General features: G+C 54.5%; 1 protein-coding gene across 2 annotated transcripts in view; it reads left to right on the top strand.

The window, feature by feature from the left end:
- Positions 1 to 21,775, top strand: part of ARHGAP26 (Rho GTPase activating protein 26) — a 100,065-nt gene extending 78,290 nt beyond the window's left edge. Inside the window, exons 20-23 of one of the 2 annotated variants that reach the window (XM_021541283.3) lie at positions 1,500 to 1,653; positions 17,924 to 18,034; positions 19,936 to 20,027; positions 21,687 to 21,775. In XM_021541283.3, coding sequence (XP_021396958.2) covers positions 1,500 to 1,653; positions 17,924 to 18,034; positions 19,936 to 20,027; positions 21,687 to 21,775 — 446 coding nt within the window. The remainder of the gene's footprint in view (positions 1 to 1,499; positions 1,654 to 17,923; positions 18,035 to 19,935; positions 20,028 to 21,686) is intronic. The other variant, XM_077786638.1, reaches the window with a different exon arrangement.
- The last annotated feature ends 1,636 nt before the right edge of the window (positions 21,776 to 23,411 follow it).

Here is a 23,411-nt window from a genome sequence, read left to right as displayed (position 1 = left end):
AATGAAATCCAGTCTCAGGAGCACGCTGACGTGTATCAGCATCACAATGCTTGGCTCATCTCTGGAAGATAAGCTCAACCTGAGCTAAACCCTGTCCTGCTGCCCTGCAGGTGCTGATTCTGTCCAGGTTCCTGGGAAATGCAGCAGTTCCAGAGCAGGAGCAGGACAAGGAGCCTTGGACTCTGCTCTGGGCATCCGCAGTCCTTTGGCTGATGTGGCATTTCCCTTTGGAGTGGTGGCAGAGCTGCACCAGCACCCCGAGACAACGCTCCTGCCAGGCTGTTTTACAGGAGTTCCCTTCTGCTGTGTGCTCAGGATTAACCTTGCACACAGCCCAGGAGTTCCTCTGGCACTCTTTTACCCCCATTTATATGTGCACAGGATACAAATTAATATTGCACATTCTCCTCACTCAAAAAGAGGTGGAATTTAAAGGGATTGAGAGCAAGGATTCCTTGTCACTACATGCTTTTGGGTTGTAATTTGACCATGTTATTGTGCACTGGAAAAATAATTTTGGAAAGACATATCCTTGCAGTAGGACTCCATATTCTCCAGCTGGTGCCTGTCTTTCAGGGAAGCAGCATCCCAGAAGCAGCAGCTCTCTGCCCAGGGCTGCTTTTGTGCCATCAGCGTTGCTAATTGCTTCTCACAACCGCAATTAGTGCTCCAATGGCAAAGGCATCTCCTGGAAATGAGTTAACGGATTTTGGGTGGCCTGGCAGAGCTGAGGAGGGGGCCTGTGCTGTGGTGGCTCTTTGAGATGCACAGTGATGTCAGTGCTCACTGCTGGAGTTACACAAACAATGGGGAGAGCTCTCAGCAGACGTGAAGGAGGGAAATGAGGATTTGAGAAGCCCTGGACTGTCAGCAGAGCAGGGGCAGCACTCCCCCAGCTCTGGGCCATGCCCAGCACATCCCGTTCCTGATCAGATCCAAAGGCAAACTTCTGCTCCACTGCTGCAGAGCTGAGCCAAAACGGAGCAGAGACCCATCCTTTTCTCCCTTCAGAACTGACTAGGCAAGAGAAACAGTAGCTGGTGTCAAATACGAGGCTGAAGCAACTTTAACTGGGTGATCTGCCCTGTTCCTGGTCTAAGGTGTTGTCCTACTCTGTCCCTTGGGAGCTGATTTCAGTCACACAAATCCATTCCTGTACATAGCTTGCATTTCAATTTCTTTCAGGTTGTGGCATTTTGGAATATTTTACATTCCTTCAGGCATGTAAAATATTAACACCATAAGAGAAGTGTGTCTTTTCCTACTAAAAATGGCGTTCATTTAAATGTATCTGCATCTGAAACCCAAAAGAGCCAAAGAGTACATGGTATTTCTTGTGGTTTAATGTATGATGTGTCTGTAACTAGCTGAGCTCTGGGGAGATGTCCCTGTTTGCACTGGCACAGGGTTTCCTGGGAATGCTTGATGCCTTCACAGCCATTCGCTCTTCACTTTGTCTGCAGTGGCAGCTGATGATTCTTGGCTTTGGTGTTTTTTAGAGGAGAACAGGAACAGCATCATCAACTCCAGCCTGGAATCCGTGGTCTCTTCAAATGTAAACAGCTTCCTCAACTCCAACAGCGCTCCCCAGCCCAGCCTGAACTCCAGTGATCTTGAACTAGAAGTAATTAAGCCCAACAGGCCAAATTCCCTGTAAGTACAATGGTAATTAGTGTTTTATAGACTCTCCATCTTTAATCCTTAACCAGAATTGTTTCTTATTCTCAACCTCAGCAGCCTGCTGAAGAATACAATTTAACGTTTTAATTTTTAATGGGCACCAAACGTTTGCCTCCATTTTTAACTCGGTCTAAGCAGTGGAATCAGTTACTGTGGGTTACATCTGCCATGGGTTCCAGCTCTGATGCCCACGTGGGATATTTTTGAGCAGAACTCCCCAGTGCTGCCGGCCCATCTGGTGATAACTCTGACACACACAAAGGACTTTTCTTCTGACTTCAATCCTGTGACTGTTGTCAGTACAGTTGATCTCCGTCCAAATCTATGCCGTTGCTTCTGCTATTGCTTCCTTCATCTGGAAAGTTCAAGGGAAAACATGGTGACCTTAGCAATGCCTCCCTGGGGACGGCCGGGTTATTTCTGAAGGCCCTGAGCTTGCCGCAGCGGAACCCTCGCGCTGGCGGCTCCGCCGGGGGAATTTCCTTCCTGCCAGGCCAGCCCCGCCGCATTTTCCCACAGAAGCTCCCCTCCCCTCGTGAGGATCTGCTCAGATCTCCAGGAGATGAAACCCATTCCCCCAGAGCTCCCGGCATGCCCTGTGCAACCCCTGGATGGGCGGCAGAGACATTGTCCTTGTCACCTCTCCCAGAGCACGGACACTGTCCTTGTCACCTCTCCCAGAGTAGGGACACCATCCTTGTCACCCCTCTGAGTGCAGTACACTGTCCTTGCCACCTCTCCCAGAGCAGGACACCGTCCTTGCCACCTCTTCCAGAGCAGGGGCACTGTCCTTGTCACCCCTCCCAGAGCAGGACACCATCTTTATCACCTTTCCCAGATCAGGGACACCATCCTTGCCACCCCTCCCGTGGCCCCAGACCCTCCCAGTCCCCACCCATCCGAAGCAGCCCCCATGCCCTGGGAGCAGCTGGGTGCCAGTGGAGCTGGGCATGGCCAGTGCTGGGACAGGTGCTGTGGCCATGGTGAGCTGTTGCCTTGGCTGGGCTGGGTTTGGGGTTTGAGGTGCAGCTCTCACTCCGGCGTTTGGGATGGCTCCAGGCCCTGCCGGGCTCTCCCAGGCAGGAAGGTAAGTGTGGAACAGACCCAGGCTTCATCCAGCTTCACCATCTGCTGTGCTTCCATCATCCTCCTCGTGCCACTAACCGCTGAGCTGCAGCAGCCCCGCAGCAGCCTCTCCTCGCTGTGCCCAGGAGCAGGGTTGGGATGCCCAACCCAGCCCAGGAGAGCCGTGGGGAAAGGACACACCACCCAAAGGTAGGACACCTCCAAATCAAGGCTGTGCTGTACATATGGAGTAAAGATGCTTCTCTCTCTTGTGCCTGGGTTAAGCTGTGGTGTCAGTCACATCCCATTCCCCATCAGGATGGCTTTAGTTTGAGCTTCAAGGGGCAAAAACGTGGTGTGTCTTATCACAGGATGAGGTATGTGAGCCTGGGTCTTGCTGGGACCGTACAAGGATTTGTTGCCAAATTCACAGTTTTTCGGATTCCAAGAGTTGTCTCTTCCTAAGGATTTCTTTCTTAGCGGAAGTTGCAGAGGCATTCAGCAGAATAACTCAGTGGAAGCTGTGTGAGGCTCTGGGGAGCGGAGGCACCGTGCTGTTCCTGAGGGATTAGGTGAGCAGGCTGGCACTGAACCAGGTGCTTGTGCCAGTTAGAGCCTTTGTTCTGTGAGGTGAGACAGGGCTGGGCAGGACAGCACTGGCAGCTCGTGCCTCTGACAGTGCTGGTGGCAGTTGGTGCTTTTCCACAAGTCGTGCACATGCAGGATCACGCAGGGTTTTGGTCTATGTTGAGCTTAAGTTTGAAATATGGATCCTAAGGGGGCTAGTACCACAGGCTGAGTATTCTCTGTGACCCCAAATATTTAAATCAATTGTTTTTTTAATCCAATCTTCCAATGAGAAATGAAGCAGTTGACTGGATTTTATTCTAAGTGTGTGTGGCACACTCCTGCTTGTCCAGGAGTGTTTTTGAGAGCCCTGTGGGGTTCTGCCCTCGGTGGGCCGGGTTTGCAGTGGTGAGGATGAGGAGGGTGAGGAGGGCTGCCAGCAGTGGGTCTGTCCCCAGCCCTGCCCCGTGGCTGCAGGCTGGGCTGGGGCAGGGTGTGAATGGTGCCAGTGTCCGGCGGCTCCGTCCCGCTGCTCCGCGGGGCTGCCCAAATAATGTCTCCATAAAGACACTTCTGTTTGCCCAGGCAGCTGAGAAATGTGGGCTTTGCAGGCAGCCTCGGGCAGCCACGCACTCTGCCCCGGGCTGGGGCAGCTGCTGCTGCTGTGCCGGGGTTCTGGAGCTCCCCTGGAATTACCTGCCCACAGTTAGGATCCGTGGTCGTGGCAGGGGCTGGAGGTGCCTTGGGGTTTGTGCTCTGTCAAACACTGCCAGATGCTCTGCTGGTCCTGTGACACCTGTGCCTGGGCTCTGCTTCAGGACTTTGGGGATTTTCTTGTGTTCCCCACAATTTCCTGTAATTTTTAGCCAGGAGCTGCTCAGTAGGGGCTGGCTCCTGGCAGTCCCCACGAGCCCATTGGGAGCCTGTACTCACCCAAACTGGGAAGCTGCAGGGAAAGGAGCTGGGTCATTCTGATGTTCTTTATTCCTACGAGCAGTCCTCCTGATATTCCTGTGGAAATAACTCCTGTGGATTTCAGCAGGAGTCTCTTTGGAGTGCACATATTGAGTCCTGCAGGCCTGGGGCGTTTCTTGTGTCCCATTTGTGGCTGTGAGACCGATGTGTCCAAGGTGGCCTTTAAATGTGCCAGCTGCAAATTGTGAGCACCATCTGTGAAATGAGAGATGTTTGTTTGAGCTTCTGTTTACAAAAGCCCTTGGCTCCCTGCTAAATGCTCGTGTATCCCCCAGGTCTGCTCTGCCAGGAGCTGTGCCAGTTCCTAAATCCCCCTCGTGAGCGAGTGTCGCTCCTTCCCAGCTGCTGCAGCAGTGGCTGTGCTGGGGCTGGGGTCCCTCCACCTCGGTGCAGGTCCCCCTGTCCCCCTCCCCAGGGAAACTGGCTCCTTCTGACGTGCTTTCCCTGCAGCACAGTCCAGAGTCTCCAATCCAGAGGGAAATTGTTTTGCTGCTGGGCTCAGGTTTTTCCTTCCCAGCCACCAGTCGGGCTTTTACGATGGGAATGCATTTATTTATTAGTGCTGGGTTTATTTTTATGGAAAAACTGCTCTGGGCAGGAGTTGTACTGGGTGAGTCAGCGGGGCTGCTGTCCCATGCCAGGAGCTGTCATTGCGGCTGCGGCCGCCCGGGCACCGGGGCCACCCGGCCATGGGCAGGGATGGTGTCCAAAGCAGTGCTGCCTTTCTGTGTCCCAGCAGCTTTCTGTGTCCTGGTGGGTGTTTTTATCCTGCCCCTGCAGAAAGCATCTTCCTTAGAAAACAGCCAGGCATGAAGCAGAAAGCGCTGTGCTTCTAGCAGAGATGTGTCCTTTGGCTGAGGCAGGGGGAGGACAAGGCTTCATACTGCTAGGGGAGGGTTGGATGGGCTATTGGGGAGGAATTGTTCCCTGGGAGGGTGGGGAGGATCTGGCACAGCGTGCCCAGAGCAGCTGTGGCTGCCTCATTGCTGAGAATTTCCAAGGCCAGGCTGGACAGGGCTTGGAGTGACCTGGGACAGTGGAAGCTGTCCCTGCCATGGCAGGGGTGGCACTGGGTGGTTCCAGCCAAGGAGATAGAACCAGTTTAACATCCTTCCTGTGTTCATCCCTGCCTCCGGGCCTGCCAGTGCTGCCAGTGCTGGTGCCCATCCTCAGCCTCAGGCCCGGGGCACTGGTAGATGGGGCCATGGGCCAGGCTGAGCCCCCACACTGCCAACCCTAGCCCAGGCTGATGCTGTCCCTCCTTCACCCCAGGGACTTGGCATTTAGAGAAATAATAACCTCGGGAAACTCAGATTTAGTCAGTACATGTCTATTTGCATTTAATTTCATTTTCTGACTGACCAAGTATGGCTATTTCTTGCCCTCTGTGGGTATGGAAAGAAATGAGGAGCAGATCTAAGGTCTAGTGGTCATGAAAAAATAACCCAGTTGCTCCAAGGAAGAGTGGTTATTCCCACATAAATAAATCTTCATTAAGCATCCCAGTTAAAATTGAACATTTCTCTTTCCATGCCTGAAAACGAGAAATTTCAACTATTACTGTCTCCATCAAGGACTTCCCCAAGTGGCTGGGAGGGAGCTGTGGGGCAGGGGGGCAGGGGACAGCACACCAGAGCCGTGGGGCTGGGTGCTCCGTTCCTGTGCTCTGCTCTGGAGGCTCTCACCATCCCAAATCCAAGTGCAGCATCCCAGAGTCATGGACCACACACTGCTTTGGCCTGGAATGGTCTTCAGGCTCCTCCATCCCATGGGCAGGACACCTTCCACTGTCCCAGGCTGCTGTAAGTCCTGTCCAGCCCGGCCTTGGACACTGCCAGGGATCCAGGGGCAATGGATCAAACAGGAGAGGGTAGGATTTCTTTGGAAAATGGTCTCGTAAGAATGCAGGTAACTTTGACAATTATCAGCTGGGACGTGAAAGCAAAAGCTCCTGGGGAGCTGGGCAGAGCTGCAGGAGAGACCAGGCTGTGCCTGCCCATCTGCCCTCATCAGAGGGGCTGTGGTGAGCCAGAAACGAGCCCTTGGCCTGCCTGACCTCCAGTTCCTGTCCCTGTGCTCCCAGGCCCTTGTTCTGCTGAGCTTTCAGGCCTCTCTGCTCGGTGGCTCCTGTTGTTTATATTCCTGAAGAATAATGGCAATTAGAGGTGCAGAGGCGCAGGAGCCGGTCCCACCCTCATCCTGCCTTCCCAGCAGCCACTTTGGGAATGTCCCTCTGAAATGGCATCTCCGGGACTTCTGTTTAAGAAATTGGCTCATAAATCAAGTGCTCCTGTCCCTGAGGAACCTGGATTCTCACCCGCTCTCCTCCCGCCCTGATACTCAGCCCCACTTTAATTTGGAAAAGGGCCAGGAAAATGCACTGGTGCTTTGTTCTGCTGTGTGCCACTATAAAAACAGTGACTTGTGCTGAGAGGGGTCTAAATCAGCAGGAATTTCTCCATGGAAAGGGGGGTCAGGCACTGGAGCTGCCCAGGGAGATTTGGAGTGTCCAAGGAAGGGCTGGAGGTGGCACTGAATGCTCTGGGCTGGGGACAGGGTGGGGATCTGGCACAGAATGGACTTGATGCTCTTGGAGGTCATTTGCAGCCTAAATGACTCTGGGACTCGGTGTGTTCCTCCTGGTGGGAGAGCTGGTGCCCAGAGGGGTGCCAGGGGGTGGTGCTGGCAGGGATGGGGCTGCCAGCCTGCTCCAAGGCTCCTGTCCTCACTGTGCCCTCAGGCCCTGATGGTTCTCAGTGTAGCAGAGACGTTTCTATTGCACTGTTTCATTTGCTGCTGCTCTGTGCAGGTGAAATTGCAAAGCAATCCCTGCAGGGGCTCTGCCATGGCTGGGAGCTGCCTGCTGCACTTGGGGTGGGGAACGTGGAGCTGCGAGGAAATAGGAACTTGATTAATTGCGAGGCTTTGGGCAAAACAAAGCTGTTTCTTCTTCCTTCCACTGCATTGTGGCCGCCTGGCCGGGAGCCACCGTGGCTCTGGAGCAAGCCAAGAGCTGGGAGAGGCGTGCTGGGGCCAGCAGAGCAGGGCTGGGCTCCCTGGGGACCCTCCTGTGCTGCTGTGTCCCCTGCTCCTTCCCTGGGGGATTTGGGCACCCGTGGGTGACTGCAGCTGGAAACTGGGGCTGGGGGAAGTGGGTCCCTCCTTCTGCTCCCCGCAGCCACTCAAAGCTCAGCCCAGACCCCAGAACCCTGCTCTTCTGCCTAATCTGGGTTTGGACCGCCGAGGCCAGCCCCGAGGGGCGGATCTTCGGGCTGCCAAACAATAAATGGCATTTTTGGGGGATTAGGTAAAATCTTGTGATCAGAGCAGCTCCAGAGCAGCCTTCTCTGAATTGCTCTTTAAGAGGAGCAGACCAGTTCCCAGCTGTGGTGCTGGGCTGGGACAGGGGGTTTTGCACCCAGTATCTGTGCTTCCAGCAGGGTGGGGTGGCTGGAGCTGTGCAGGAGGTGCCCGGGTGGCCCCAGCCCTGGTCCCCAGCCCAGGCTTTTGCTGCTTCAAGTGCTGCCTTCCAGGCAGGGTCAGGGTGCTCAGTTGTCTTACCTCCCCTCGATACCTCCTCCTGTGGCTGCTCAGGGTTTGCATCTTCTGTGCCTCAGGCCAGGGTTGGTTTGTGCTCAGGAGGAGCAGAGATTGCTGCCAGGCTAGAACTGAACCCGCCTATCTGCCAGTCCTCTTACTTGAGAAAAGCTCCTAAAATTCCCAGTCTGCTGTTTGGCTGATTCCAGATGACATAATATTCAAACTATCTTGTGACTTATTTATGGTTTTTTTGTTTTTTTTTTTTTGGTGCAGACTGTTGTGAGGGTGTCTGTGTGTTTGTTTCTTTTAGAGCAGTTTTAGCTTGGGAGTCCTAGATCATGCCTGTGGTGAGAAAGCTCCATAAACCAGAGTGATTCAGGGCTCTGGCAAATGTCCTTAAACCTGGCTCGTGGAAAACACAAGCAGCAAACTCAGTAGACTCCACAGATAAATATACTTGAGGCTTAGTTGCTGATGGCCATATAATCTTTAAATTTATATCTCTATATATACACATGTATATGTACAGATTCCATACAGAAGGTTGAACTTTATCATCTTGGAGATCTTTTCCAACCTTAATGATTCTTTGGATTCCTTCCCTTGTTGTGCTTACATAATCCAGAAATGAAATAATTTCTGAGCATCTTGCATGAGGCATTTTGAGATGTGGGGAGAGGAGCGATGCTTGTGGGCCTCGGGAGCAGGAGGGAGGGCAGAGGGAGGCAGTGGATTTCCATTTGAGCTGGGATGTTTCAGGCTGTTTGGGCAAGAGGAGCCCCCAGCAGTGGGATCCTGCCTGCCCCAGCACCTCGGTGTGCTGCTCTGGGCTCGCAGGGGGAAAAGGTGGGATGTGTTTTCCTGCTGGGTGGGCTCCCCACGGGCCCTGGGGTTTGGCACACCAGCTGTGCAAAGCTTCAGCTCCTTCACTGTTCACTCAGCACTCGGTCTAGAAACTTTCCACAAATTGAACTTGAAAGTGAAGCCAAATATTCCCATAAAACGAGTCTCCAGCCCTGTGGCCAGCCCCACCTGACCCAGTGGTCACATAGCAAAACACTTTCTCCCACCTCATCCATTCAAACAGAGGGAATTTGTCAGGCTGAGAGCCCTCTGCTAAGGGGAGCAGCATTCCTGACAGGAATGAGTTGGGGTGGCTCTGAATCCTCTGCCTTGCCCTGGCCATGGGCTGCTCTGCGTCTGGTGGCACAGGGGTGTGTGAGTGGCTGCAGATGGACAGACAGATGGACAGACAGATGGATGGCCTCTTCAGAGTCTCTGCACTCCAGGCCACCCCGCAGCTCCCACCACCCACAGCTTTTCCCAGTGCTGCCCCTCAGGAGACTCCTCAGATGTTTCTGCCTTTGAAGAGCCCTGTTCTATTTGGGGGATGCTCTGGGAACATCTAAGGGTGCTTCTCACAAGCTGAATTAATTTAGATTTCCTTGCAAGAGTTCTAAAAATGCTCCTTAAACTTCAGCAGCACATGATGTTTGAGAGGAGCTTTATGGAAAGCCTTGGAAAAAAAAAAGAGATCTTGCACTGCATTGCTTTCCTAATTCCTGTAATTAGTGTGGAGATCGCTGCATAGCAGCATCTTCTTCAAAGAAACTGCCTCAGACAAATATTGGCTAAGAAATTTTACTTTTAAATGGAGCAGGATTTGAAATCCATCCCAGCCACCGTGGGGGGAAGGATGCAGGAATCACAGATGCTCCACCAAAGCCTTCCTGGGGGCAGTCACAGGCACTCTGTGTGCTGAGCTGCTGTGTGGAGCTCAGGATCATCATCCTGCTGGCCAGGCCTCCCTTTTGCCCTTTCTCCTCCCCTGCTTGCCCTCCCCACTTTGATTTTGGGGTCCCAGCCTGCTCAGCCCCCTGGCCCAGCTCCACTGCCAGCCCCTCTGCTCAGTCAGCGTCTGAGTTTCCTTTGGGCAGAATGTCGAGTGTGAGCCCAGCCAGAGCTTTCACTGAGCCTGCTGAAAGCAGAGTGATGGTACATTAGGTCTTCCTGCCACCTATAAACGTCACCTCAGGTGAAATACAGCAGAGAAACAGCCAAGTGCATTCTTTGGTTCCTCTTTTTGCAGGGAGATCAGATTCAAAGCCAGGGACGTGGCCCAGACTCCCTTGTGAAAGTTCTGACAGCTCTGGGAGTGTTTCTGGGGCAGTGCTGGGCTCAGGCCACACCACGCAGCGCTGGCAGTGCTGAGAGCATCCCAGAGCTGCAGCTGCCAGCGCTGGAAGGAGCTGGGCTGGCACCGGGGCGTGAGCAGGGCTCAGATGGGGACCACCCCATTTCCCAGCAAAGAGCTGACAGTTCCCCAAAGGGAGCGAGGGGAGCGGGGCTGCTGCTCACAAAGACACCGCGTCTCCTCTGAAAGGAGATCCTTGTGCTTAATTAATCTCCTCAATCAGCTGGAGCTGTCAGGCCTGTCCTTTCCCCTCACCTGGGGGTAACCGGACACTGGTGACAGGGCAGTGCTAAGCTGGGACATTGTCACAGCACCAGGGCTGTCACCAGCGCCCTGCCTGTCCCCACGCGCTGGCACCGTGCCCCGGGCAGCGAGGGATCCTCGGGAAGGTGTCCTGGCTGGGCACTGGGAAGGGAACTGCTGGGACAGAGCAGCACTGAGCCATCTTTTGGTGTTGGCTGCACCAGCTCTTGTTAAAACACGAGGGCCAGCAGCTGTGTCAGCTGTGGGGCAGAGGAAAATCCCTCTGGGCTGAGCTGAGGGAAGGGAGAGGCAGAGGGAAGGGAGGCCAGCCTGGGAATGGCTCCTGCCCCAGACAGCACCCAGGGCTCATGCTGGAGACCCTGGGGAGCCCGAGGAGCAGGGCAGGTTCATGCCCTTCTTTTGCCACAAACGTGCTCTGGGGCTGGAGCCCCCTGCTCCGCAGCCAGGCTGGGAGGGCTGGGGGTGCTCACCTGGGGAAGGGCTCAGAGCCCCTGCCAGGGCCTGAAGGAGAGTTGGAGAAAGACTTTGGACAAAGTGAGTGACAGTGGGAATGGCTTCCCACTGCCAGAGGGCAGGAGTCGATGGGATATTGGGAAAAAATCCCTCCCTGGGAGGGTGCAAGGCCCTGGCACAGGGTGGCCAGAGCAGCTGGATCCCTGGCAGTGCCCAGGGCCAGGCTGGACAGGGTCTTGGAGCAGCCTGGGACAGTGGGAGGTGTCCCTGCCATGGCAGGGTGGCACTGGCTGGGCTTTAAGGTCCCTTCCAGCCCCTGCTCGAGCAGGAGGTTGGGTTTGAAGTGCTGGGTGGACAGCACAGCAGTGGGTGCAGCACAGGGAGATTTGGGAAAGCACACGGAATAAGAAGTGGAAAAATAGCCAGCCAGAGAAAAGTCAATTGAATTTGTTAATTTGTGCTGTATTTGATTACTGGGAAGGCTTCTCCGAGGCTACATGTCCAGCTTGATGGCAGAGAGAGAAATTGAGGCTGGGCCAGTGAAGTGGGAGGGTTGTGGTGCTCACACCTCCCAGCTGTGCGACTGCAGGAGGAGAGGTTTGCTGGTTAGAGCTGCTGAAGCAAAAATGTGATTACAAAGTTTGGTAGTTTTAAGTGAAAAAAAAAGATGGAAAAAGAAAGAACAGAACTAACATGGCGTTTCTTTTGATAAATATGATGGAGTTGGATTGTTTCAGCGTTGTGGTTTGCAGTGAAATGCTCTGATCAGCTCTGGAAACTGGTGTTTGCAGAATGCTGCAGAGCAAAGCAGCACAAGGCCAGATGGACAACACGAAATCAGGGAAACCAAGAAAATGCAGGAAATTATTATGCAGTGGCTTTACTCGTCCATTGTTCTTAAATCTCCTTCTCAGGCCCAAGAAATCCCCATTGTTTTTCCCACTGCGTGTGCTCTCCGTGGGCAGCGCTGGCTCCTCGTGCTGCAGGGAGGAGATTTACACACTGAAAAATGAGAGTTTGAGCCCGTGGTGCTAATGAGGCTCAAAGGAACTGTCTTTGTTTTCTGTTAGGATCTGAGCCTGGAAGTGGCCTCCTATCAAGTTATGTGGGGAATATTCCTTAGCCAGGAATTAATTTTTTTTTTACAGTGGAGAATAACTGTTCTGGTCTTTTCCAGAAACAGCTTAAAAAGTGAAAGGAGCCTCTCTCCCTTTGGAGAGCTGACAGTGCCAGCTCCTGGGGAGTGGCTGCTGCCCTCCCGAAATCCGTGCCCTCCTTTGGGGGTGGCAGAGCACTTTTCCCCCCTGGGAGTGCGTGGGGCAGAGCAGGGGCTCCCCATTGCCTGCCTTGGGCCATCCGGGCATCCCTGGAGGCTCCTGCAGCTCTGCCAGCCAGAGGAGGGCTTGGCCTGGGCAAATAAGAGCCAAATGCCCTCACTTGGCACCCAAAGCCAGCTCCCAGGGCGCTGGGGCAGCACGGGGCGGGTGCTGCAGGGCTGGACCCGCCGGAGCTTGGGCAGGGGTCAGGGCTGTCCTCCCCTGGGGCAGGTGATGGGGGCTGGCAGCAGGGGCAGCATCATCTGTGTCCCCCAGCTCCCCTGCAGCCCCAAAAGGAGGTCACCCTGCCCCAGCACGCAGCTCAGGTTTAGCTGCTCGTGGCTGGCAGAGCCAGCTGGGGCTGCCCGGGGCACAGGATGTGTTTAGCTCAAATATTTGTTCCTCTCTAACCCCCCGCAGCTGAGCTGGGAGCTGTGATCCCACAGGGACTTTAATTTCCTTCGTTTTTCAAGGATCCCATATGGTTGTTGGGGTGGCAGATGGGAGAGTTTTCTTTTCAGGGGGATGTAAGATAGCAGTGCATTGAATGCCAGAGAGGAGTGAGATTTCTGGAGGGCTGTTGAGTTCTGCTTAATTGCAAACAGAATTTGTTGGTGACTAATGCACCCAGCCTTGCAGCATTATCTCATGTTAGAAGCTGTGGCACGATGGAGAAGCCATGACTAAGACACTGGCTCCTGATTTACCAACACTTCCCTCCTAAACTGCTGCTTTGGCTCCCTGCTGCCACATTACAACTTTTCTATTAATAATTAAGAGCTTTAACACCGTTTGAAAGCACTTGGTTCGACATAAAACCCTCCAGCCTGATTTGGAGTCTGCTGAGAGCTTTTTGGGCAGAGAGGAAGAGGGAGGGAGGTTTTGATGGAGCAGAAAATGCAGCTGCTGAGCAAAAGGTGGAGTGAGACACTGGGAAGAAATCCTTCCCTGGGAGGGTGGGAGGCCCTGGCACAGGTGCCCAGAGCAGCTGGGGCTGCCCCTGGATCCCCCTGGCAGTGCCCAAAGCTAGGCTGGACACGGGTTTGGAGCAGCCTGGGACAGTGGGAGGTGGGGGTGGCACTGGGTGGGCTTTGAGGTCCCCTCCAGGCCATTCTGTGACTGTGTCCTGTCCAGGCTGGTTGGTGTGGAGCCGTGGCTGCCTCCATTCCCTACCCTGCCCCATCTCCCCCTGCCTGTCCCAGTGCTGGGGCCGTGTGAGAGCAGTCACTGGTGGGTCTGTAGCTCGCTGGTGATGCTGGTGATTCTCTGTTTCAAGCAAGTTGTGCAGCTGTCACTGAAATGCTGTTCCCTGTGAAGATGCCCGATGTGCCATCACCTGGAGCTCGCCTGGCAGGAGGGCACCTGTGCTGGCAGCAGGCTGCTCCTGCAGCTTCCTCCCTGCAGCGCTTCTCATGCTGAGAACTCTGCCACTGCTGACCCTGCTTGCTCCCAGCACTAGCAGCAGCTCTGAATTCTGTGCCTGTCACCTCCCTCTGCCCCATGGAGCACCGTCCGTCTGCGCCTGGAAATGGGAATGTGGGACAGCAGCTCCAGCGTCCTCCCCACTGCCAGAACTCATCCTGGGCTCTTCTTACGCAAGTGGAAAAGCTTTTGGATGGTTTGTGAAATGACTAAAGCAGGGAGATATTCCCACACATGGGAAATCAGCCAAGCAGCAAAGTGACAAGACAAACCCATGTGCTGGGTGTCATCAGGATTACAGAGGGACACATCCGTGTTGTTGGAAAGAAGACTCTGAAATCTGTGCTGATGGAGATTGGGGAGCTGGTAAATGGAGAAGTGGGGAAGGTCTGTACTGAAGAATTTGAGATTTTTTGGACCAGTTTGGTAAAGTGATGCTGACCACAGACCATTCTAGCTGTTTATTTCTTTCAATTTCTTTAAATTTTTCCACCGAAATGAGCATGCAGCAACATTACTTCTGAGAGAGTAACACTGCAGAGAATTTAGCATCATTTTTCTTGCATTAAAGTACCAAGCACAGGAAGAACCCTGCCAGACTGAGCCCAGGAGCTGGTTCTGGTCTGGAGTGGTTCTGCCAGTGCCCAGGAGCTCCCTAGAGCCCATCCATCTCTCCAAGCTTTGCTAGGACCTGCTGCACTGCTTGAGCTCCATCAGCTTCTCAAACCCAGGCTGCCTTCCATTTCATTTAGGCAACAGAGCCATGGCTGCTGCTGAGCTGCAGTCTTGTCCTTGTTTCAGCAGAGCTGAAGTGCTCTGGCATTACATAAAGCTGTAATTTTCTTTTTCCTTGTTACCTTTGAGAAGAACCTTATGTTCTGCAGCTTTGTTCTATAGGAATAGAGCAGGGAGCAAAGGGCTGGGTGGTCCTTGATGTATTTTACTGCAGTCAGGTACTGATCATGTCAGAAGGGGAATATTGTTGTTTATTCTTGAGGTGATTCATGAAAGGGCTGGAATGGCTCTGCCCGTCCATAGCTGGGAGATGTTCTGTGGCAGAAATAGCCCCGAGTTCCACAAAAATAAACAAGATGTAAACATGTTTGAAGTGGAGCCGATGTCCTCTCGGCCAGGAGATGAAAGCAGCAGAAGTTGTCTGGAGACCTGCTGAGAGGGCTCTGAGAGCTGCACATGCCCGGGGGCCTGAGCCGGGCGCGGAGCGCCGGAGGCAGCCCGGGCGAGGAGGAGGAATGAAAGAGCCAGGGTACGAGAAGGGATCACAAGAGAATTATTTTAGTTCCAGCAACTCCAGCAAAGTCTTGAGACAAGAGTTACTGCTTTTTTTCACGTCTTTGGGCAGCAAACTAAACACCTGCATGGGAAAGGTGGCGTGTACGGCCAGCACAGGAAGCAGGGAGGAGGATTTAGCTCCTAAGTTCATTTCCAAGTACTGTGTTTGCTGGAAGAGTGGGATTGCCAGGGGGACACATGGAATGGAAGTGCAGGTGGCCCTGCAGGTGCTGTGGCACAGTGCCCTCCGTGCCCTGCCCGTGCCCAGCAGTGCTGGGATCACAGCCTCTGCTTCCGAGGCGCAGTAGGAGCAGCAGGAAGGGCAGCAGCCTCAGGATGCCTTGGGCTACTCATGGAGTTCCCCCAGCTGCTTCTGCTGGGGAAAGGTCCAATCTCACCTTGGAAGACTAATGTGAGGCATTGCTTTGTTTCCTGTTCTGATGGTTTTGGTTCTTAGCCGTTTTCTCTGTTTTGTTTCCACTGTGCACCCAACAGGAAGAGCCCCTCGCAAAGCTCTCCCGAGTAAGAAGAAGGAAAAAAACATCCAGCTGACATTTGCTGCCTGCAGGCAGCAGCCAGAACTTCCCCCCAGCCTCTCACCATCTCTGCTCTTTTTGTGAGAAGCAAAGGATCCTACAAGAAAACTGCTTTCCAAAACGCCAGAGACCTCGGGATAGCCCATTCCCTCACGTGCACTGACACCTCCAGCCAGGCAGGACTTGGGTCTGGCAGTCACATAAGCTCAGGAAGGTGAAACTGAAGCAGCAGCTTGAAAATAAATACCTGTATTTCATGGGAGGGAGGTGAACCCTTCACACCCATCATACCCCAGGGTCTGTCGGTGCTGGGCAGCAGCTCAGGTGAGTCCTGAGCTATCCATGGCTTCTTCTTGAGGAAATGTTCTGGAAGGACTTGCAGAGCAGCTCAGTCACCGTAGGACCATGTTCATCTCCTCTGTGAGCACCTGGTGGGCACGGGGTGCTCTGCACACCCAGTGCACACACTGGCATTAGCCAGCCACTCTCTCCGTGGGCTTGCTGGGCACCGAGTGCTTTCTGTGACACCAAGGATCCAAAGACACCAAAATCCTGCTCCAAATTAGTGGCAACTTCTTAGGCAGAGGCTGGCTAAGTGTTGGTTTTCTCGGGCTTTTTCCCTGATTCCTCTGAGTTCCTGCTGGTTGCATTCCCCGCTGTCAGGAGCGGAGCGGGCGTGCTTGTGCAGCAATGGCAGCAGCTTGGGGAGAAATGAGAGCTGCATTCTTTTGCCATGATTTCATCTCAAAAAGTGCAGCAGCAATTTCTGGTCCTGGAGCCCTGTGTCGTTGGATTTTCCTTCCTTTGTGCAGTGGAGAGGACCAGGGTTGGTGGCAGACACGGTGGCCATCCCATGCTGGCACACCGGTGCCATGTCCCAGTGGCCACCATCCCATCATTGGCACACCAGTGCCATGTCCCAGTGGCCATCCCATCATTGGCACACCAGTGCCATGTCCCAGTGGCCATCCCATGCTGGCACACCAGTGCCACGGCCTCTTGCACCTCCAGCCTGCTGCCCACAGGCACAGTGCTGGGTATTTGTGGCCACTCTCAGCAGGACAGCTGAGGTTCTCAGCCACATTTTGGTCAGCAGCTCATCACACCTCCAAGTCCCACCTTGGCCAGGCTCCTCTTGAAGGGAATTGCTAGGCCATCTCTTGGAAGAACTCGTGCTTAAAGGGTTAATTTTGGCAGTTTGGGATGACTTGGTGACCTTGGTAGCACCTCCAGTTTGGGGGTGGGGATAGATGGAGTATCTGGTAAGTACCAATGGCTGTCAGGTTTGGTTAAGACTAAGGAAAACTCGTTTTTCAAAAGATAGTTTTGGTGGTAGAAATGCCAAATGATTGTTTTTAAATAGTGATGATTATTAGCAGAACATTTTAAGGATCTCATTGATAGCCTGCCTGACAGCATTCCCTGTTTCCAGCCTCTGGTGAAGCCATGCTGCCCTCACTGCTGTATCCATTTCTATGTGTGTGTAATCTTCTGACATAATAAAGGTGTTGCCTGTAATTTCAGAGGGAATTAATCAGTGTCTGTTGAATCCAGTGACACAGCTTCTGCAAGGAGTCAAGCCAAGAGTTTGGCCTTAAGAGATGGTCCAATTTCCAAGGGGAAACCATCCATGTCATAAATATCCCCCCGTGGTGGCAGCCAGAGGACACTGGGGAAGGTTAAACGTTGGTCTGAACTCCTGCAGGGCTGAGGTTCTCCACAGGTTCTGGAGCCACTGTTCCCTGAATCCCTTCCCTGTGCCCCAGGAGGCCCCAGCTGAGGGATAAGGACATCCTGGGGGTAGTGCCCTGTCCCCACCTCATCACAGACCTGTGATCAGAGGCACTGTCCCTCTCTCAGAGAGAAAACACAAGTCATGATGCTTTTACAAAACTTCTTGTTTTTACAGAGGCATTTGCAGTGTGGAGAGACATTTCTGGTGTTTTATCAGGGATGGAGTTTCTAATCTGAATTGGATAGGGAATACCAATGAGTGCTAAGCAGAGAAGCAGTAAATTAATCAAACTGGTATTTTAGTACAATAATTACTTTTTGGTGAACTTGAGAATTGAACAGTTTGGAAGGACCCAAAAACTTCCATGTGCAGTTACCAGTTCAGTAACTTGGTTCAGCTCCATTTGACAGCTCTGGCTTCAGGAATCAACACAAGGGGAAAAAGGGATGTGAAACATGGGAAACAAAATAATGACATTTTTATATCCTGGATGTATGAGCACCACAAGTGGCAGACCGAGGGGGTGGAGGCTGCGCAGGGGCACCATTAACATCCAGAAACAGCAGCACTATTTCTGGGAGCTCTGGGGGAAGCACGAGGCAGGTAAGTGGCCGTGCTGCAGCACAGACCCTCGGCACACGGGCCGGGTGTGACAGCGGGGCAGTGGGGCGGGGGTTGACTGGAAGATCCAGCTCTTGTTGTCCAGACAAATGCAGACCCAGCCTTGAAACACTCCCCAAGGTCTTGGCACTTCATTTTGTAGCTGTGTCTCACGCTGGGAATATTCCCAAGGCGCTCGCTGTCGTCGGCTGTCGTCTCTGTGCCTCTGGGTTGCTGTTTGTTGCTGTGGTTGCACGTTGATAAGGTCTCTGGTTATGTCTTGCAGCCCTCAGAATCCAAGCCCAACGTCACCCCTGTCACCGTCCTGGCCCATGTTCTCTGCGCCATCAAGTCCTATGCCCACCTCCTCTACGTCCAGCGACTCATCCCCCATCAGGTCTGTTGCACAACTCGCTTGGCTTTTTGTTGCTTTTGCTGCTTCTGTTGAATTTCCCTGGTTTCCTCCACTTCACTTCCCTTTCCCTTGGCATCCTGCTCGAGCCCTCCCAAGTCTGCACTCAGCAAGAGGGGAGCTTCCCAGCCCTGCTGCCCCAGGAGAGCCCCCTGGAACCCCCCGAGCCCCGGCTGGAGCCCGCAGCCCCCGGGAGCCGTGCTGGGTGTCACTGCCGGGCTCAGCTCAGCTCAGCGCTGCGCTGGCTTTGCTCTGCTCTGCAGCAGGTAAGAAGTGCACTGCGAGGAGTAAAGAGCCCTTGGAAAGCTCTGCCACCCCGGGTTTCTGGCCGTGCCTCGTCTGGGATCTCAGGAGGGTGACGGGTGTGGGGTGGCACAGGCTGCTCTGTGCCCAGGCTAAAGGTCCTTGGGCATGGCTGGGGCAAACCCTTCCTGGAAGCTGCAGAGGAGCCAGCGCAGGATTCCCAGCCAGTCCCGGAGCAGAGGGTCAGGCTGAGCTGTGTGCCACCCCCCTGGGGTCTCCCTGTGCCCTGGGGTGCCTGGCACTGCCTGGGGTCCCGTGCCCTTGGCACCAGCGCTGCCATCGTGCCCTGAGTGCCCCGTGAGCCTGAAAATTCCTTTTGGTTTGCACCTGGTGGTCTCAAGCACTCCACGTGAGCGGTGGCTCCCCGGCAGTGAAGGACCCTCTGCAGTGGGAGGATTGTTTGCCCATCCTGGTTTTTAAGTGTTAGGGAGCTGCTCGTGTCAGGCAGCTGGAATTTGGAGAAGAGAGATTTCCATTTTGGGGCTCTCTTTGCAGCAAAGCCAAAACCATCCCCAGCTCCTGGGTTTGGAGTTTGGTGTGAAGGGGAGCTGCTCTTGCCGTGAAGCCTTGCTGCTTCCCTGGGCTCATCCAAGGAGCTCAAGGGAACTTCAAGTCCTTGGAAAGGTAAAAATTGATAAAACCACTGATCTGAGAATGGTGACACCTTGTTCCCCACCCCAGCAGCTCCTGGGGGCACTTCATGGCTTCCCTTGGCCGTGCCACAGCTGAGCAGCAGTGCTGGATGTGTCCAGCTGCTCGAGTGGCCAGGGCCTGGCACTGGCACTGGCACTGGCACTGCAGCCTGGCAGTACCCCAGCTTTCCACCAGCCCTGCTCCAGCCCCAAGCTGGGAAGGATGGGTGGGGATTCCAGGTGCAGGGACTGCTCTGTGTGCCTGTGCTGTGCCTGAGGAGCCCTGAGGTCCCTCATTTTCCACTCTCTGCCAGCAGTTTGCTCCATTCCAGCCTCTCCCTGCTCCAATTCCCTCCCCTGCAGCGTGGGCACGCTGACACTTCCAGCAAAATCTAATGGCTTTGAAATCTTTCTTGCCTTCAGGTACAGGCTCTAAAGAAGTGCAGCAAATTCTTCATGGACCTGCTTGCCTTTCTGCTTTGAAATAATCTTCCCTAAATGCTAATTCTTCCTTGTGAAATTCTCCTTGTGGTTGCAGCTGCCCTTGGATGGGTTTGGCAGAGCGGGGCCGGTGGCAGTGGGTCACTGCCAGCGCTTGCTGCCACCTTTGCTCTGTGCCAGCCTCTGGTCAGCGATGGCTCCTGAGACACAGAACATTGCAGCTCCAGCCTCGAGCTGTTGTGGAGACCCCTGGGTTGGGCTGGGCACCAGTGTGGGCTGCAGTCCAGGCGGTGCCAGCTGGGATTTGGGATTTGCACGGGGGTGAAAAGTGGCTCAGCCTCACTGATGTGTCCCTCGCTCCCGGCAGCGTAGCCGAGGAGCCCGGCAGAGCCGCAGCCCCAGGGGATGCACAGCGCCGTGAGGGCGGTGCTGTGGGGTGCTGTGGGGTGCTGTGGGGTGCTGTGGGGTGCTGTGGGGTGGCTCTGTGCCCACTCGTGCCCTCTCTTGCAGCTCCCCGCTGCGCAAGGCCCGCGCGCTCTACGCCTGCAAAGCCGAGCACGACTCCGAGCTCTCCTTCACGGCCGGCACTGTGTTCGACAACGGTGAGTGCTGGGCTCCTCCAGGGCATGGCCAGCCGTGCTCCTGGCGTGTCCTGGGGGCTGCCCACCCTCTGCCCACCCTCTGCCCACCCCGGGGGCTCCACAACCCTCCCGTGGCTCCAGACCCCTCCCTAAGCTCAAGGGAGACCCTGGTGAGCTGTGCCAGCCCCGGTGTTTGCCATACCCAGAGCTCTTCTTTGAAGGGGAGAGTCGATTCTGGCAGCACCAGAAACACTCTGGGTGGTGCTGTGATGTTGTGTGCAGGGGATGGGAAGGCCAGCTGTGCTTTTTCCCTCTGGATGTGAGCGCTGGAGCAAGGTGGGCTTTGCTCTCAGCCCACGCCAGTGAACACAGATTTGGTGTTTCCTGCACAAGAGTTTGTGCCCCATGGAACTGAGCAGCTCTGGCTTAATCCCAGTGTAACGAAAAGACTTCTTACTGCTTTCCAAGTCATTCTTGGCTTTTAAATGTTAAGCATTGTCATTTGGGAAGCTGCTACCACATGCACTGTTTTTGCCCTGGGATATAGAGGCGAATACAGCAGAAAGGGGAGGAGAATGAATACATGCGAATTAAAGACAATCCTTCTCCGAAGCAGCTCCATAGTCATCTTGTAAATAAACATGGTCTCCCCTCTGAGGGCCTGTGGGAATCGGAGCAGCTAGGAGGGGAACAAGTTTGAATTAAATACATTATGTTTGCTGATAAAAATCAATGGATTATTCAAGGGAAAAAGTACACAGTGTGTTCCAGTCACTCAGCAGCACAGCCGGGGCTCACGTTGGCTGCAGGACCTGAGTGGAACCAGCCTGGCTTGGTGGGAGTCTTGCTATGATCAAGGAACTTTCCAAACCCCAGTGAGGGCAAAGGGGTCTTGGCAATACTTGGAGCCAGGTTCCAGTTTGACTCTGGGCCTCTGTGAGCAGCAGCTTGATCCAGCTGGGGCTTGGGGCTGCTGCTGCCCACAGGGAGCAGCACCCACGTCTGAGAGCTCCAGTTCCTCTGGGCACGGAGTGAGGCAGTGAGGCCAGAGCTGCAGAGTCACAGGAGCCCCGGGAGCTGCAGGGGCTCTGGAACACCATTACAGAGGGAGGGGGGATATTCCTCTGCCTGCAGGCGTAACCCTGGCCTGGCTCCTGCAGAATCAGCAAATTTTTGGGAGTTGATTGAATAAAGAAAGGCTTTTGAGGACTGATCAGGTTTCTGGTTGCACACAATCAGGTTGCAGGGTTTGCTTTCCCACTGGGATTGTTTCCTAATGCAATTTCCCTCCCAGCCTGGGCCCAGGGCAAGCTGGGATGTGCATAGTTCAACCATGGCATGGAGTTAACCACAATTCTCTCCAACTTCCAAGAGACCTTAGCTCAAATCAAGAGAAGTTGTGAGCCCCTGTTTTTATCCCAAATGCTCCACTTCCCTCAGCCCAGCAGCCCCAGGCAGTATTGAGCCTGCAGCTGACTTGGTGAGGGAGAGGCTGAGGAGTCCCATGGGGATCAGGCAGGGACAGAACACTTCAGCTGCCTGAGCCCCTGGTGTGTTCACAGAACCAGGGAATGGTTTGGCTCAGAAGGGGCCTTGAAGATCATCTTTAACTCCGTTGGTTCCCTTTCTTCAAAATGAGCACAGGTTAAAGTCTCACCTGCCCTTGCCCTGTCTCTGCAGTGCACCCGTCGCAGGAGCCCGGCTGGCTGGAAGGGACCCTCAACGGCAAGACAGGACTGATCCCCGAGAACTACGTGGAGTTCCTATAACTGTGGGGGCACAGAGCTGCTGCTGAGTGTTCCATGGTATCCATGGCGAGTCCTGCAGGCCCTGTGCCCTCTGCCACCGCGTGAGCGGGGTGAGGACACCCCTGTGCCCGCTGCTGGATGTTTGTGTGGGTCGGACGTCGCCTCCTGTCCTGCTCCACAGGGGAGCGGTCCTGGGGAGATGGAGAGACACCCCAGCCCCGGGTGGGCGTGCTTCCAGCCCACATCCCAGCTGTGGAAAACCAGCCAAGGGACAGCCACGTGCCCCGAGGGGCCGAGCTGAAGACTGGGAATGGCCGGAGCCACTGGAGCCCTGGGCCCCCACGGAGCAGGGTCCCACCAAGGAGGAGTCCTGTGCTCCCAGAGCCTTCCCCGTGCTTCCCTGGTGCCCCAAGCACAGCTCTGGGTGCTGCCAGGGAGCACCCCGAGCTCTGGGGCAGGGGAAGGGCTGAGCAGGCAGCCCTGGCCGTGTCCCCTCCCTGTGCCACGGCAGCACCGGCTCTTGCGGGCGAGAGCGAGCCCCGGGTGGGCTCTGCAGGGCTGGCAGGGCTCAGCAGACACCTGCAGAGAGGATGTTTTGGACCAAACCTCTCAAACTCTTCTTTTTTATTTTCAGGATTTTGATTTTGTGGGGTAACCCTCAGTCTGTGCGAGGTGGGCAGCCCGTGCTGCAGCCCCTGACAAGCCCCAGTCCTGCTGTTTGGCTGTTTGGTACCTCCCCTCCCCAGTCCCACTGTACAGACACATCCTTGCTCCCACCAGCGCCCAGGCTGCTGATGTGCCCTGCTGGAGCTGCCTCTGTCTCTCTCCAGCGTTGCTTTTCAGGCCTCCCCTTGCTTGCAGCCTCGTCCGTGCCAAGTCTGTGCAGTGCTGGTTGTGCCAGGTGAATTATTTCCATCCTTGTGGGGCGTTTGCTGTCGCTGTGGCCGAGGTGGGGCTGTGGAGAGCCAGGGAGCAGCTCCAGGGAGGAGCCCCTGGGCTGCCCCAGCCCGGCTCCTGCCTCCATGGACACTCCACGAGGGCTCGGCAGGGCGAGCGTGCAAACCCTGCTCGTTCCAGGTCCTTTGGAAGGGAGGGAGGGAGGGAGAAGGAGGCCTGTCTGACTGCAGAGCCGGGATTTTGGGAGCTGGAATCATATTTTATAAAAAGAAAGTCTCAACCCCCAGGCCGTGGCGCTGGGGATGGATGTCGTGGCTTTTTTGTAAGTTTTAAAGACTTTGAGTGGCTGAATTGCTCTATGTGTCACTTTTTATTTTTGAAAGGATTAATGTATAAATAGAGTATCTTAAAATATTATGAGGAAAAGATCTATATTTGATATTTTTAGAAGAAATGTAAGGAGAGAAGCAAAGGACACTTGAAGCCAGTCACCGAGAGGCTCCAAAGCCCTCGACCCCCAGCCTGGAGCTGCTGCTTCCTTCACTCCGTGGTGCCCCTTTGAGAGAAGGGAGCTGAAATTTCAGCCCTTTTCACGTTTTTGTCCACAGTAATTAAACTTCCTGGGCTTTTGTCTTGGGGAAAAAAAAGAGGAAAAAGGCAATCATGATTTCCTGCTTTCCAGGGTGGGTGGCACAGCTCATTCCCATGGGATCACACCCTCTCTGTAGCATTTGGGGAACACTCTGGGCCCCTCACGTGG

This window comes from Lonchura striata, chromosome 15 (assembly GCF_046129695.1).
Source record: "Lonchura striata isolate bLonStr1 chromosome 15, bLonStr1.mat, whole genome shotgun sequence".
NCBI lineage: Eukaryota > Metazoa > Chordata > Aves > Passeriformes > Estrildidae > Lonchura > Lonchura striata.
This window is presented reverse-complemented; position numbering and strand designations above follow the sequence as displayed.